The sequence below is a fragment of the Artemia sp. Qi Xiang Cuo genome, chromosome 5, assembly GCF_049724085.1.
Source record: "Artemia sp. Qi Xiang Cuo chromosome 5, ASM4972408v1, whole genome shotgun sequence".
Taxonomy (NCBI): domain Eukaryota; kingdom Metazoa; phylum Arthropoda; class Branchiopoda; order Anostraca; family Artemiidae; genus Artemia; species Artemia sp. Qi Xiang Cuo.
The window spans coordinates 75,721,048-75,737,883 of record NC_142798.1 but is presented as its reverse complement, the minus strand read 5'-3'; the positions used below and the strand labels follow the sequence as shown (position 1 = coordinate 75,737,883).

At 34.7% G+C, this 16,836-nt stretch overlaps 1 protein-coding gene across 2 annotated transcripts in view; it reads right to left on the bottom strand.

Moving 5' to 3' along the window:
• LOC148952528 (uncharacterized) overlaps positions 1–16,836 on the bottom strand; it is a 62,911-nt gene that overhangs the window by 29,439 nt on the left and 16,636 nt on the right. For both annotated transcript variants that reach the window (XM_089089001.1, XM_089089000.1), the window contains exon 2: positions 2,826–4,572. In XM_089089001.1, coding sequence (XP_088945127.1) covers positions 2,826–4,563 — 1,738 coding nt within the window. In that variant the 5' untranslated portion in view covers positions 4,564–4,572. The remainder of the gene's footprint in view (positions 1–2,825; positions 4,573–16,836) is intronic.

The following is a 16,836-nucleotide window of genomic DNA, read 5'->3' as shown; positions in this document are numbered from 1 at the left end:
TCCTACTGTGTTTTTTTGTGATATTGGTGTAAGTTATATCGCATACGCCAACGATGTCCTTTTAGTTAGTTTTTCTCGTCGAGGGCTGGCTCAGAATTTCCGTAAACTGTCTTCTCTACTTAGTGATATTGGCCTATCTTTTAATATGGGAAAGTGTGAGTTTATGTGCTTTAATAGTAGCATTTCTGTATCTCCATTAAACCTTGGTTCGATTTCATTACCTTGTTTGGATAAAATCAAGTGGCTTGGTATATCGTTTTGCCCGTCCATTTACGAAACTTGCTCCGAGTTGGTTACTAATGCATTAAAAAATATTCGTGTGTCATATGGTAAGATATCTCCAAACAGAGGGCGTTATAATCGTAAGGGCCTAGCCCGGCTTTATAATAGTTTTTGCTCTCCAGGAGTAAATTTTCTATCTGGATTCCACCACTTACTGAGGAAAAAAGATTTACGGAGAGTTAGAAGTGGTTACTTTAGATATTGTAGATATCTGATGTATTTACCCGGCCGTTTTTAAAATAGAAAAATTGTATCCCGGTATTGTGTCATTGATGCTTGCGCGCGACAGGCCAGTGTGTCTTCTAATATTATTATGAATACTAGTAATGTTGTTTCTGTCACTGACCCCTTAGTTTGTTTTTTCCATCGTGATATCGGTTAATTTGTATGTTTTTGTCGTTGTTTGATTTCGTAATGATGTTGTTATTTTTTCTTTTATATTTTCCATTACTCCACAGTGTCATTTATAATGTTCATATGTGGGTCATAAATAAATTATTATTATTATTATCACGTGTTTGAACATTGCGTCAAATCTCCAACTATGTTGTAAGATGAACATTTCCCTCATCTTCCTTAATGGGAGGGGGCTTTGTGCATTCTTTGTGCATGTATAACAGTGCTCTAAATTTTGAAGTATACAGTAATGTTGGAAGTGTTGTACAAAATTGCTAATACGTATGAGCGTAAAAGAGAAGAAAAGGAAAAAAAGGATGCCAATTTTCAAAGGTCTCATTCTGTTTACTCTTTCGGAGTCTAAGATAGACTAGTGAACAGTGACAAAAATATAATTGCTTTACAATAATTTCTTTTTATTCCTAGGGTCGCGGCATCAGTTACAATTAGATATCTGATTTGCCGCTAGTCTTTTATCCAGGTTTTTAGATAACTATTGAATCTTCTTTTGAAAGAGGCACCAGAGAAACTTTCTGGATACTTTCTCATGAAGATCATTCCAAATCGTAGTGCAACGTTGAATGAACTTGTTCTTCAAGTACTCTGTTTTTGGCTTACCAGCTTCAAGATAATTGGACTCAGCTGTGTGCCTTCGCGTCTGTCTTGTTGGTTGGATAACTGGAGGCGCAATACGAGAAAGCTCTGAAGAAAGAGGTAAATTCAAGTACTTGTAGGAAACAGCCATCAACGCTACACCAAACCTCTCACTAACAGACTGGAGAGAGTCGTGAGGAACGTCTAAACCTGCCCTATTAGCCCTATTTTGGATCTTTTGAAGTGGTGCCAGTAATGTTATCCGAGCATCAGCATACAGCAGGCATCCCTACTCGGCAATGTGTCTGATGCAAGACTATTAAAGTGGGATGATTAAGCTGAGAAGTAGAAGGATTTTGCAGCGAAGGTTTATCCCCAGCTTTCTTGCGTAAGATGCTCTCACCAAATCAAGATGAGTGTTGACAGATCTGTGGAGAATTGGATTCCATGGAGACGAAACTCGTCGACTTTCTTTATAGCTTCGTTCAAGAAGATGAAGCTGGGGTGTATGCATGTTAATTTTGATCCAGATATCATTGGTTCTTTTGTTTTTAATGCATTGAATCTGACCATCCAGCCATCAGACCAATTTCCAGTTTCCAAAAGATCTGTTTGTAGTAGTAGTATAACTTTTATTGGGTCATCATGATCGGGATGACTAAATGTGTTGTGGTGTTATCGGCAAAGTGCTACAGAAGGCTCGCAAGGTTATCTCCCATATCATTTATGAGAAAAAATGAAAAATGCTGGTCTCAATATACTACTCTGGGATATGCCTGCCTTTATTGGATTAGACAAATATTTTCTTTTCCAGTTATTACAGCATTGAAAATGAAAACAAAAATTACAGTCAAATGAAATCATGAACTGATGATCTTTGAATAATTAATAGCATTATATATCAAACATTCAGTTTGATTTTATTTGTACTAGCCAAGACTGTTCAAGACATATAGTTTTCAGTAAAGCACCAATGATGCAGTAGGTTTTAGACTTTTACAGTGAGAGAAGGAGGCAAAGCCGAAATTCTAGTTTTTAGAGGTTTCTGTTCGTTTCAAGCTTGATTTGCATATTTAATTTAAGTTTCATTCGTTTTAAGATTTGTTTATTCCCTTAAATTAGTAATTAGTAAATTAGTAAATTAGTAATTTAAATGTTGTATGCTTTTTTTGCTATGATTGTCTATTGAATTTTTGTTTTGTTTTGGGTTTCATTTATTCTTTAATAGTAATTTCTGGTCATTATTGTAGATTTCTCTTTCTTCTGATCTTAATTTAATATGGCCTTTACTTTTCTTTAAAAAACTTCTTTTTCAGAAAGTTCGTTTGCAATCAATATAGGAAAAACTGTCTCTTTCATATTCTAAGGTAAAAGGGAAAAAAGTCTGTTTACAAAAAATCTTCAAAAAATGAATAAAAGATTTAAAAAAAATTTGTTATGTTTTTACAAGTTGGATAGAATCTCAGAGGGGGGGGGGAGGGGTCGACCCTGCTACCCACTAAAGCAATATGGTATTGATCAGTATATTCAAAAAGTAAAAGAAAATAGTCTACCTTTTGGAAGAATATTTGGGTTGATAGCTTTTAATCTCTGTTTCCTTGCTAGAATACGACTAAGTGGACTCACTTCTTGAACAAGCTTTGTATACTCTTCAAGAGATGGATCGACCCACTTTTCAACTAATTGCTTCTTCTCTTTCTTCTGTCGTGAGTTACCTTTCCTTGCTTTTTTCACTAGATCTTGTGATTGCACACTTCTAGAGCGAGATTTCTTCATAAGTGGAATGGAGGCACACCTTGGAGAATCAACAACATCAGTACAATCATTCGCTGCTTTGGAAGAAGCATCACCTATTTTTATACTACTTTGTCCAACTGGTCCTTCTTTCAGATGTTTTTTGGGAAATTTTTGGCTAATTGTAACATCCTTTTCATCATTATTCAGCTTATGTGTTTGCCCTTTTGTTTGAAGGAAAGTACTTTCTATCATAGATTCAGAAGAAGATACTGATTTCCTTGGTAAATTACAACTATCACTTAAACTCACAGGCATACAGTCTAGAAAACTGTTTCTTGTTCTGTGGTTGTCTTCAGACAAATGCTTGTCATTAGACATCTTTAAATCATCACTAACTCTAGTTAGAATGATTCCAGTTTTATATGAGGATGTCTTTAAATTGTTCATAGTCTCACTAACAGCTGCCATTGCATTATCATTTTGCAACAAAGAGGAACTAATCCTTTTTGGCAATGTATTAGATCTTTCTTTGAAACCACCATGAGAGCCTATTAATTTCAAACTTTCACTACCATACAGTCCTAAAACCTCTTTTTTTGTAGAAAGCTTTGAAGCTTTCAAGCTTTCAAGGTCGTTGAAAGCTTTATGTTTTTCTTGAGCAGAACCTTCACTGTTAGATGTAAAATTTGATTTCTCAACCACTTTTTCAAACAAGACACCTTGGTTATTTGCAAATGCTTTTAATGTCATATTCACTAGCTCAGATGAAATAGGGGGATTTTGTAAATGTTTTTGATTGCAAAATTCAGGATGCTTCTTTTTGCTTGTAGATTCCCTTTTAAAACTGTGACCATGACTTTGCTTTTGGGGCTGTGATGCTTTAATTCTTTCAACCTTAATGCTAGGTGCTAAAGGCAAATGACGTTTCACAGAACTGAGTTTTTGCTGGGTTTGCAGCAGATCATCTGGAAGAATAATTCTTGCCACTTTAGGAGTCGGAAGACAATTCTTCCTACTAACATGTGGAGAGCATTTTACTTCTTTAACTACAGTCACCTCATCATCCTCTTTTACAGCTGTTCCTATTCTATTTTTTTCTCTCAGCCTTCCTCCTTTGCTTTCAATATACTGGCTTTCAGTTGGTGAAACCTTCAGTAACTGCACAGCAGTACTTGATATTGGCGAGGATGCCATTAGAACTTGTTGACCTCGATTTTGTGATAATTTATTCCCAAAATTTGAATTCAAAACTAAAACAGGCTGTCCTCTCTTTCCATTTAAAAATACAGGTCCTATTGATTGAGTACTAGGTACTGTCATTGTGCTCATATTTGTAAAAGCTTTCAATGGGATGGCTATCAGCTTCGGCTTTAGAACACTTTTAGTACTTGTTGATGTATATATGGGGGCTAATCCCTGAGTTGAACTGGGATTACAATTATTCTGAAAACTTGCAATTCCTGGAACTGCTCCTGCTTGTTGCATCTGTGAGCATGATGGCAACTGACATAATATAATGCTTGGCTTTTGTTCTGTTGCCATCCCTGTGGCCATACTGGCAGCCTGAAAAAAGTATACATTGTTAACTCAAGGCATATGTACAGAGTTTGGAGGGCAGATTTGAAACCTAAACATAGTATTAGGCCCAAAATAGAAAATCTGTCCTCCAGGGACATAACAAACACTCCAGTGAGCAGGCATGATTATAAGAGAGACAGTAGTATGCAGCAAAATTTTGCTTCCACAAGCAAGAGGCTAAAGTTGAAGCCAAACATAATACCATTAGAAACGGGGGATAGTATTCGTTTGCTTTTTACAAAAACTGCAATTTCTAGTGCCTACATTTTCCCTGATTTTCCTAACCCTGCTAGAGGTCTCCCAACGCTGAATTTCCTCAGCGTCCCAGCTTATATGGCAATTCATGCTGTTACCAAGAGATTTTGACAGTTTTAACCCATTCAGTGGCGTGGTTTGGGAGTGGCAAGGGGGAGGGGAAGTTGGCCACTCAAAAATTTGAAAAAAAGCTTTGATATAGCCCATGCTTCTTGACTCTCTGGATGTGGAATTTTTTTGCCCCCTCAATAAAAATACTGGAGCTATGTCCCTGACCCTGTTTATCACAAAGTACCTTAATAATTCTTGAGATTTATTGTGGATCAAATAGGTGTCAATTGTCTCCCTTTTTTGTCATATATTGTCAGAGCAGTTATTGTCACTTCTTATATTGCCTAATATATTTTTGCTCTTTTTTGATGCAGCTTGAGCTCGTTTTTTTTTTTTTTTTTTTTTTTTTTTTTTTTTTTTTTTAGTTATGATGTCTAGTCTTCATTTTTGTTTTTCGATCTAAGCTTTTTTTTCTGGCCGATGATTGTTTTAATTCTTTTCTTCTGATTTTTATTTTTACGTATTTTGACTTGCATTATACTCATGATTCTTGTTCTGGTTTTAAGATTTCTTAAGTTAAAACACAAATTTGGCTATTTCATTTTGCTTGTGATTGTTGTTATCAATAAAGTATTACCTTATCTCCTAGACAGCCTATTTTCTACTGAAATTTTATAACCCATCAGTAGCATAAAAATATAAGAATGTTCAAGGTTTTAATAATTTACCTATAGGCTGCAGAGATCCTGCACATCAGAGGGGAAAATACCACTTTACCAGTCAAAAAGGTTTACTCCTCCATTTCCAAATAAATTTGGAACTAAAAAACCTGTATTTACACCTGCATTTACTATTTTTTTTTTCTCTTTTCAGCTATACCTGCGGCAAAAATTTGGACATTCTGGGCCCCCCACTCTTGTCGGAAATGCATCCCATTTATTTATCATGTTATTTTACTAATTATTTACCATTTTTACCAACTATTTACCATTTTAAAAAGGATCAATCTATAGCTTTCAAGCAATCCACTTTAGAACATTTGTATCACATTAGTATCTAAAAGCTGTAATCTTTGTATAACATTGCAAGTGCTTCTTTTGTTAAAAAAAAAGGAAACTGGCACTGCTGTTGACCAAACACCAACACATTCTAACGTTTGGTGCTTCTTGGCATTTTTTTAAAACCTGGCAATTCTGTTTCTTTCAGAAACTCATCTGTAGCAACACACTGCAGGGGCAATGCAAGGACCTTAGTAGTCAAGAAGGTCATTAATCTGATGCAATGAAGAAACTCATAGTCCTGGGGTGACACAGTGGGTATGATCCCAGGTTGGTAATACAGAACCAACAGTTTCAAACTCAGCAGGGTACTTGTATGATATACCCTCTACCTAATATTCTTCAAATTTTTTCTCTGACACTCAATCCTAATGAAATATACTAAAGTATGATAAAAATATAATAATTACGAAACAAATTTGGGATATATATATTTGCACATTAGGGGGGGGGGTAAAGTATAGCGGGTCTGCATGCCTAATGTACTAGGCACAATTATTCTGCATGTTATGTAGTAAGAATTGTTTTCTAACTTCACACTGTCCAAATACTTTATCCCCCCTCCAATATGTGATTATACAGCCCAAATATATAATTTTTTTTATTATATATTTTTCATCTATTCTGTCATTTCTCTTTGTCTTCTCTCACGCTAAACTGAAAGAAACTAACAAAAAAAAAAAAACAAAAAAAAACGGTTCTATAATACATCAACGAATGAACAACTTGTGCAGTAGGGGTTTATCATACAAGTACTCTCAGCAGTAGCAACTCTGCAGAGTTGATGCAAGGACTTTAGTAGTCAAGAAGCATTATTAACTCAATGTATACTAATGCACCAGAAACTCCTGTCAAATGGCAAGAAACGTCAAATACTAAATGGAGTTTATATTTTTTCTTTACACAATTTTTACTTCATAACATGCAGAATAGTCATAGTTAACACATTTTGCATGCAGCCCCGCTATACTTTGATTATGTAACTATGATTATTCTGCATATTATGATCTAAAAATTGTTTTCTTAAGATAGGAAATATATAATTTGAGCTATATATTTGCACATTAAGGGTGGGGGGTGAGTATTGGGGGTAAAGTATACACTACTTTTTCTTTACACTACTGTCAGTTTCTAATCTTCTAATTTACACAAACACTTCGATCCATAACATTTATCTTAAGATTTGAAAACATTATTTCTTTCAAAAACATAAACTAGACTTAATTTCCAGTCATTATGAACCAAATTGTAGGCAAGCTATTTAAACCAGCAAACTTAAGCAGTAGAGCAATCAAAATAAGAAATGATTTTCAATTATGATATAACAGCTTAAATGTATAATATCCACAACTACATCAATGTCAATACTATCAGGTGAAATTACAAGTCACCTCAATATAAAATTTGAATCCACTTCCAACTTAGGAACAACAAACCTGTTTAATATGTTAAATTGCATCCTTTGTAGCTAAAAAATAATAGCTTTTCTGGTTGAAAATATCCAAATAAATGCCTAAAGATCATTGTGGACACTATATCCAATACACCCAGATAAGAAAAGAATATTCAATTCAACCAGTTTCATGTTTTTGATACAAAATGAGCTCCCAACAATTTTTAGCTATGTGATGTTCCAACTGTCATTACTGTTTTTTTTTGCAAAAAAGAAAAAATACAACAAAAAAATGGGATCAGCACCAATGCGTCAAGATACATCTGATCTTCTCCAAAATGTAGCCACATTGGCTTTTTCTAGATAAAATTAAATTAAAATGGCAGCGAATATTATATTGACAAAATTCTATTCCAAGTGTCAAAACCAGACCGACTAAAAATGTTTCTTCAGCTGAATTCAAACATAGATATTGGCTTCTGTCAAGGGATTCATTTCTTTTGAGAATATCTTCTAGTAACCTTGTCGAAATTTTTTATAGACAGCTATAGGCCCTGTCGAAATATAAGTGATTCTGTCAAAGCTTAACTGAACAGTAAAACAAATGAAAAATAATTGGTCTCGAAATTCAAGAGTCCTCTGAAGAAAACATAGTTGTTGAATTTACATGTACTTTTTCAACAATGAGAGATTTTGATGATTATTATTTATAATGATATTTCAGATGATAAAACACTAAAAATAAGTTTTTTTAAATCACAGTTTTACTTTCAAATACTAGATTTTTCCATCATCTGAGGAACTGCTGCTTGGGCTCATACCATCTTCAGGTTTTTAAGAAATTGACTTGGTTGTTGACAACATCCTAATTCATTTATTACTGAATAGCTTTAATGTAGACGCTCTCTTAGTAAATTTTGTATATGTTTTATTTCAAATAGATCCCAAGTTGTAAAATACATTTTTTTTTTTCTCTGAACCCCTCCCTACTTAGCATGGCATTCCTCAGGGAAGCTTATTGGGACCATTCTTATATCTAGTAATGATTAATGAAATTGGTTTGATTCCCTCAAAGATGTTAATATGTAGATGACTTGCTGATCCTTGTAAGTATATCATAGAAATATCAAAAGTGAACCCGCAAAATCCTACCCATGTTTTAGATGAAGCTAAGAATTTACATATGAAAGTAAATTCCATTAAGTCAAATATAATAATGATAAACTTCTTAAAATCCACTCCTGTTTTCCTCGACCCTATCCCACCCAAAAATGCTAGTGAAACATGTTAAAATCTTTGTTGTCACCAATTTCTAATAATCTTACGTAGGACATGCATATTTCAAGGATTCTGGACTTAACAGACAAAGGATAGTCACAACTAAAATTTTTAAAGTGGATTAAAATGGCAGATTAACTTTGAAATGACCAAATGCTGACAACATTTTCACTGTGAACAATGAAGAAATCTTTGCAGACCATCAAAGCTGAGAGGAAGTGGACCATTTCAGATAGCGTTTGGAGATGCTATTCTTGTAGCATAAGCAACACTGTGAAAAAAAAGAGTCATATGACCTAGATCACACAATTACACTCCACATGCTTATCCAGTTTAGTTCCTATGGGCTGCTTGAACTTGAGACAATTTTTTCAGTTTTTTACTTCCACTATCTGAATAGGGTTTATTATTTTAAACACTAAACAAAGTTGAAGAGAAACGAAGAAATAAAGTAAAAAGAATAGGCATGCCAAACACACCAGGATACAGTGGCGGGTCCAGGGGGCGAGGGGGACGCGTGCCCCCTAACAGTAGCGTATCCGGGGGGGGGGGGGGGGGGGAGCGCCCCCTCCCCCCTGAAATTTCTTTTTTTAACTGCCAATATAGTAAGTTCCGAAATATTCACGCTTTTAAGTTATTTGCAACACCCGTTCCTTTTTTCATTTCTTGTTAAATGGCTATCCATTTCTCCGGCAAGCTTATATCATTATTTTATCATCAAACGTGCAATCGCCTCCTGTAACCAAACGAGATGTCAAGAAATTTTTCTCACTATTTAACCCCCACAGCTATAATCGGACTAAGACGCGATAGTTCATTCAAACCATAGTTGCCAGGTGGTGCGCATTTGCGCCATTTGGAAGCTTTTTTGAGTTGACTGCGCATTGAATTTTTCAAATTGGCGCATTGCGCCAATTTTGCGCATGTCAAAAAATTCGGCGCAAAGTGGGCGCACTTTGCCTTCACAATAACAATGACAAAAATCAAAATTTCAGAGTCTAGTGTTTACTGACAACTTTTTCTGACAGGTTCAGAAATCTCTCTATAAAGACAGGTGGAATTTTCAGAACCCCGTAGGGATCCTCATATCGCATTCCAGGCTCCATAACGACCTAAATCTCAAATATTAAAGCGTGCATTATCCTTAGCGTGAAAAACTAAATGGGAAGGTGGTCAAATTTCGAAAAAAAAATACAGAAAAGAGTGGGAAAGCTGACCTTTGTTCGACATAGCTCGAGCAGCTCTTTCTGTTTTAAGCTTACCCATCAGCAACCTCTTCGTCGAGCGAGTGTTTTCTGTCATGAATCTTGTCAAGTACAAAATTCGAAACAGGATGCACCTTTAAATGCTTAACTCTACTGTGACCATCCGACTTAGGCTAAACTGCCAGGGAAAATACTGCAGGGACTTTGATTCTACACCCGTTATGCTGAATAGATTTACCTTTGACATGTATGAAATCAAAAAACCATCCAATGACAATGAAAGTGAAAATGAAACTATTGAGGAAATTTTTGAGCGAGATTGAAGGAGGGCTTGCTGTTTAATCTTGAAAACGATCTTAAATACTTGTCGAAGATAAATACAATATATGATTAAAAATGTACCAAACTAATTCGAAGTTCATTAAAAGGAAAACAAAAATACAATAACAATCGGAACTGTTGAAGGACTTTGCCAAGTACAATTTTGTCTAATATGTATATGTATTTTATTCATGACAAAATCTTAGAACTCTGTATTTAGCCTGAATTTCTATAGATAGTTGCTTTAATTGCGGGCGGTCTAATATTTTACCTTTCACTTGGTCGTTCTTGTCGTTCTTATTTATATTTTGACAGCTACGGAACATTTTGTTGTTATAAACAAGCTGTGGAATATTACAATCTATTAGTTATCTTTATCAAATTCGCCTTTAACTTCCACAATTTTGTATAATTTATATAAATTGAAAGACCATTATACTTAGTACTTTTTTACTTTATTAGTTCTTTAATCACAATTCCTATTGTATGTAGGGAATAAATAAGCACGTTAGCCAGAAAGTAATGTAAAATACCACCTTAGATATTGAAAAGTTTTTTTTTTTGGATTATCTTTAATTCCCTTTTTTATTTAATTCTCTGACATACCAGAGAACTAAGGAAAATATCTTTCTCGTCAACCCAGAGACTGAGAACAGAAAATTTCGACCACAAAAGCGCATGTAATCAGTCAAAAATGCTTCACTATTTCAGATTTTGGAGTATGGGGCCGAAATCTGTCAATGAAGACTGAATCCTACCAATTTTGAGTTTTTGTATTCTGAAAAGCAAAATTCACACTTTCATTGTATCTGATTTTTTTTTCACTCTTTTTCTTCTATTTAACAGCAAGCGGGCTTTTCAGTAATACTATTTAGCCCTTTTCCTTTTTGATTCACTCTGTGGGCTAAAGAGCTGCTGGCTTGGTTGTCTCTTATTTAATAGATATTTTCAGATATCTTTCAGTAGATCTTTCGACTCTAGGAGTTCAAATATAAGATGATAGATGCCGATTTCTATGCTCTTTGTGCAGGTATAGTTGGCTAGGCTCTTGGCTGATAGTGAGATTTTGTGGTGTTTGAAGCATTTTAACAGTTTACAAATTAAGGTATGTTGTACAGACGTCAGCATATTACATTCAAATAGACAATGGTCAATTGTTTCATTATTCATATTACAATGCCAGCAAAGAGGGGACAGGGGAAATGAACCAGTTGAATTAGGAAACTTATACGCGAATGCAAGAAAATTTAGTCCATTTGTTCCAGAACAAATTCTATGATAAATTTTAGAAAATACTGATTGGGAAAGGGGGAAGGATAGGATTATTCTTATTAAAATTAGTATCTGATAGTCTCCATCGGTAAATATCTCTAATGGGGATCGGTCTCCCACTTGGCTGGTCAATATTTATAGCATTTTTTGCTATTTCATCAACCTGATGATTACCACTTATGCCAGAGTGGCTAGGAATATACAGAAAATAAGTTCTTATGTCACTTGAAGCAAGATTATCTTTAATACTGGGACAATGATAAGTGTCAACTTATACTGAGGAGCTGAGGCCAGCAACTCAAGGCTTGATAAAGAGTCGGAATATACTATAATATTATTTGAATTAGCAATCAAAGGTTGGTTTTCCATAAGATATTCTAATGCCATGATTGTGTTATTCAACCCAGCAGATATTATAGGCGCTTTATTAAAATCCGTTGCCCATTAAAATGTTCAGGTGATGAAGGAGGGCACCTCTTGTTTTGTTCTTATTCATTTTTGACCCATCAACAAATATTTTGACGTTTTGTTTAGAAGTATTTGTATTAAGTTCAGCAAATTTTTTCTGGAAAATATGTATTGGGGTTAAATATTGATTCCACTTTGAGAAATCAGTATTTATTATGGGGATTGACCAATTCCATGGAGGGGATTGGGGGAAAGAAGGTGCAATAGACTTTGCCGGAACAGGGAACTTCTTTTGAATATTGGCATACTCATCTGTAATGCCTCTATACATGGCTGGATTTCTTAACCAATTATGTGGGGTGTGTGAGCTATTTGATTCAATTTTCGTAAGATGTTTTGTCAAGAGAAAGCTACGCCTCTCCCTTATTGTTGATAATCCACTCTCCATAAGCAGAAACTAGGTGCTTGTGGGTTTCCTAAGACCAAATATGAGACGTATTATATCATTTTGTATTGTTTCAATTTTTTGCATCTGGGTCTTTGCACATGCACCATAGACAATTAGCCCATAGTCAATATGGGGTCTTATATGTGATTTATAAAACTGGAGTAAGGTTTTCTCCTTACATACCCAGGGTGTGGAAAGAAGTCTTTTTAGTATAATTGTTTTTCCATAGCATTTTTTATAGTGTTTGAAATGTGGAGGTGGAAATTAAGTTTTTGGTCAAGCATGAGACCTAGATAATTAATATGATTATCTTCTGGAATAGTTGTTCTATTTAGAGTTAGTCTTGCATGAACATGATTTCACTTTCGATGAAATTGGATTATTTTTGACTTGGTAGGTGCGATGGGAAAATCTGAATGTTGAGAGAATTTTTCAAATTGGAAAAGTGACTTTTGCAGCTTTGACTGTGATATCACAAAGGTGTTGCCAGATGACTATAGCACCAGATCGTCAGCATATTGTAGATTCGTGTGGGGGAGGTTCATGTCCCAGAGATATAGGGCAAAGAGGAGGCAGCTGAGGAGTGCTCCCTGAGGAAGACCTTTGGTTATTGTCTTTTGGGGTGAAGAGGCTGAACCTACACAAACAATGAAACTTTGCTATTCTATGAAATATTTTATAAAAGATGCTAGCTTGGGGGGTAGTCCAAGGTTTGCAAGTTTGGTAATAAGGATTTGGTGGTTCACATTGTCATATGCCCCTTCAAAATCTAGGAAAGCTGCAACTAGACATTATTTTTTGAGAATGATTCATTTATTACATTTGTTAACAATATGAAAGCATCTGTTGAGGAATGGTGTTTCCTGAAGCCAGTTTGAGTGTGAGGGATCATATTATTTATTTCAACAAACCAGAGGAGTCAGTAATAGATCATGTTCTCCATTATTTTCCCCGTCACAGGAGTAATCATTATGGGCCTATAAGACTCAGGGTTATTTTTGGGTTTATTTTTCTTTAGGATCCTAACCTTGACAATAGCTAGATAAGCTTGACAATAGCTAACATAAGCTAGGGAGCATCTAGGATTTTTGTTGGGGGAGGTAACAAAAAATACATCAAACAAATTTTTATATGCATTTTTATTAATGTCTTTATGATTTGGACAAAAATTTCAGGGGGATCAAACACAGTAATACACCCCCCCCCCCCCCATGCAGCCTTGAAGATAGTTATAATTTTGAAATGAGGAGTCTATATATGATTCATGAGAAACTCCTAATAAACACAATGATTTGGTGTTGACTTTCATAAAGTATTTTGATAATAGTTTCAAATAACATTCTCTTAGAGAAGGGACATTAACACGTTTAAATTATACAGCAATGGGTGTGCTTTTTAGAGCACATTTGATAAACCTTAATTCACAATGAATAGTTCATGCAATATTTGAAAGTATTTTTTTTTTATGCAGAGGAATAGACAGGAAGTCAATATTCTATCTTTCTGTAGATATTATTGACAGAAATATTTCTCTAAGGTTTTTTTTAGCTAGAACCCTATTTTGCCCAACTACAGCACACACGAAGTTCAGCTACTTTTCAAGAGCATCAGTCAAATGAGAAATATGACTCCAATTTTACATATAATTAAGCCAAATATCAAGCAATTTCATCTTGCTTTCAATATGATATGCTGGTCAAACTAAACCTGACTGAGGGACATTCCTAGCTCTGCTCTCTTGAGAAACTAAATCAATGGTTTCTGGGTTTGAAAATTCTTAAATTTTTGTGTTATAACCAAATCAACAAAAAATTTTCATTGCTAATTGAATTATGGGTTGACAAGCTTCTGGAGAGTGGCTACTAGTCCAAATGACGAATGTTTTAACATACAGAGCACAAATTTTATTGAAGACCTATCTGCCAAAAGAATATCATTAATCAACATAATAAAAGTAGAGGACCAGTAACCATTAACTGAGGAACACCTAGCAACACCTGTTTGGAAGAGGAACATTCTGCCTCAATTCTAATTTGGACAGATCTCCTAAATAACAATGCCCTACACGATTTCCAAAATTTGTATTTACTTTAAATTCAAGAGCATGCTTAAGGATTTCATTTGGATAGAGATTCTTGTAAGAACTTTCTTGATATTATGTTCAAGTTACATCATCTTATCTAGTATGAATGTAACTTCATAGTGATCAGTGATTACCTCTCAAAACCCCTATCCACCCTGCTTAATGAAATTACCGAATCTGGACAGTTCCCTCAATATTGGAAACAAGGCTTTATTACCTCAATCAAAAAGAAAAATGGGAAGCCTGGCTTTGATGGCATTCGTCCTATTACCCTAACATCGATTTTTTCAAAATTGTATGAAAGTTTTCTCGCAGACTGGCTTAAGATGAAAGTCCCCCCCCTCATTGATCTTAGACAGTTTGGTAATCTCAAATCCACGTCAACCACTAATTACCTGATCCATCTTGTTGATACCATGGGTAAATTACTTGAAAAACCTAACACTTGGCTTAATCTAATTTCTATTGATCTTCAAAAAGCTTTTGATTTGATTAACCACAATTTACTCATAGATAAACTTATAAATGAATTCCACATTGAAACTTTCCTTGTTAAGCTTGTTGCCTCTTTTCTCTCTAATAGATCTCAAGTAGTTAAATATCTAAATTGTTTCTCAGATCATCTCCCCATATTTAATGGTATTTCTAAGGGGACTATTCTAGGCCCTCTCCTTTTTTCTCTTATGATTAACACCTTTTCAACGCTTTATGACAATAGGTGAAAATTTGTCGATGACTTGACAGTTTTAGAGATATGTCATAAAAACATCTTTAGCAACCCAATGGGCATACTCCAAGATATTATCTGTGAGGCCTCTTCCCTTGACATGACAGTTAACCCTTCTAGATCCGCAATAGTCTCAGTAAGTTTCCTTAAATCCCCTCCCCTTTTTCTTGCTCCTATTCCTCCTGAAACCTCTGTCACATCTCTCAAACTCCTTGGTGTTACAATTTCTTCCAATTTGAAATGGGATGCCCATATAAATAATATCCTACGACAAGCAAACTCCTCGCTTTCCCTCCTTAAATTTTTAAATAAATTCAGTTGCCCCCAATCACATTTACTACAAGTATACATTTCTTTTGTGCGTCCCATATTAGAGTACGCTTGTCCTGTGTGGCACCCTGGCCTCTCTAATGAAGCAACGCAAAAAATTGAAAATGTCCAAAAGAGAGCTCTAAGAATTATTTTTAAAGAGGGCAAGATACCCTATTTGTATTTGTTAAATATTTCAAACCTAGAGACCCTCGAGAGACAAAGAAATAATTTGTGCCTCCGTTTTGGTAAGTTGGCACTTTTGAACCCCCGTACTGCAAACCTTTTCCCTGAATACCATGTACCTGACAGAAATCGTCCTCCACGAACTGTGTCCCAGCCTATCCCCACCTTATCTCCCATTCTTTGTACTACCTTGCGGTATAAGAAATCTTTTATCCCTTTTTTTACTGATTTAATAAATAGTGGTTAATTTGTGCATAAATTTTGTCGTTTCTCTTATATAAAAAAAGAAACAGCTCGGATTTCTCTATACTCTTTTTTTGTTCCCTATCTCCTTTTTATGTTGTTTTTTAAACATTTGTTAATGTGTATATTATTTATTTTTTTTCAGTTTTACTAGTTTTTATCTTATTAACTAGTTGCCATTTTGAAGTTTTTTAATATAAGTGACAAAGGAATCATACAGCATTCCGATATTTGATTATTTATTTATTTTATTTTTTTTTTCATTGGTTGCCAATCTGTAAATTGTTGTGCTTTTGTTATGATTTTCTTGCTTGTTTGTTTTTTTATGGACTTCGAAATTCGAATTCGGCCCTTCAGGGCTTGTGATAGTAATTTCTCGAAATAAATATCTTATCTTATATCTTATCTAACTTTCTCAAAGTCTAGAAGGTCTGAGAAAAGTGGTCCCTCAATATTGTTCAAACCTGAGCTTAAACCTTTTTTGAAAAAGTTCACTTATACATGATGTCAATACAGCTGGAAAGTCCTCAAATTGATATAAAACAATGCCTTCACATTTATATATTGTTATTAATTGCTGGATTCCAAGGTATTGGAGGAAAACCAGATTTCCCACATTTCTTTAACAGGTTTGTTGAAGGGATACATTTAAGAATTATATTCTGGATCTAATCTTTGGCAATTGATGATTCATACAGACTATTTACTGCTACACCTAAATCCTCAAACAAAGACTATCAAGTTTCAGGACAAGGACAAGGGATGGGTTGGGGGACTGACCTTGCATGGAAACTGAATTATTGTAAGAATGCTTTTTTTGAACATTGAGCTTCCAAATGCTTATTAATTATTTCAACCTTGTCAAGCAGCTTAGATTTTGATGCACCATCATTTGATTTTATAGCACAAATAGATGGGTTGATAACCTGTATTTTTTTAAATTCCTGGTTTTAAATAGGGTTGTATTGCAGTTGGAGTAAACTGAAATAATTTTTGTGAAAATCCTCCAAAG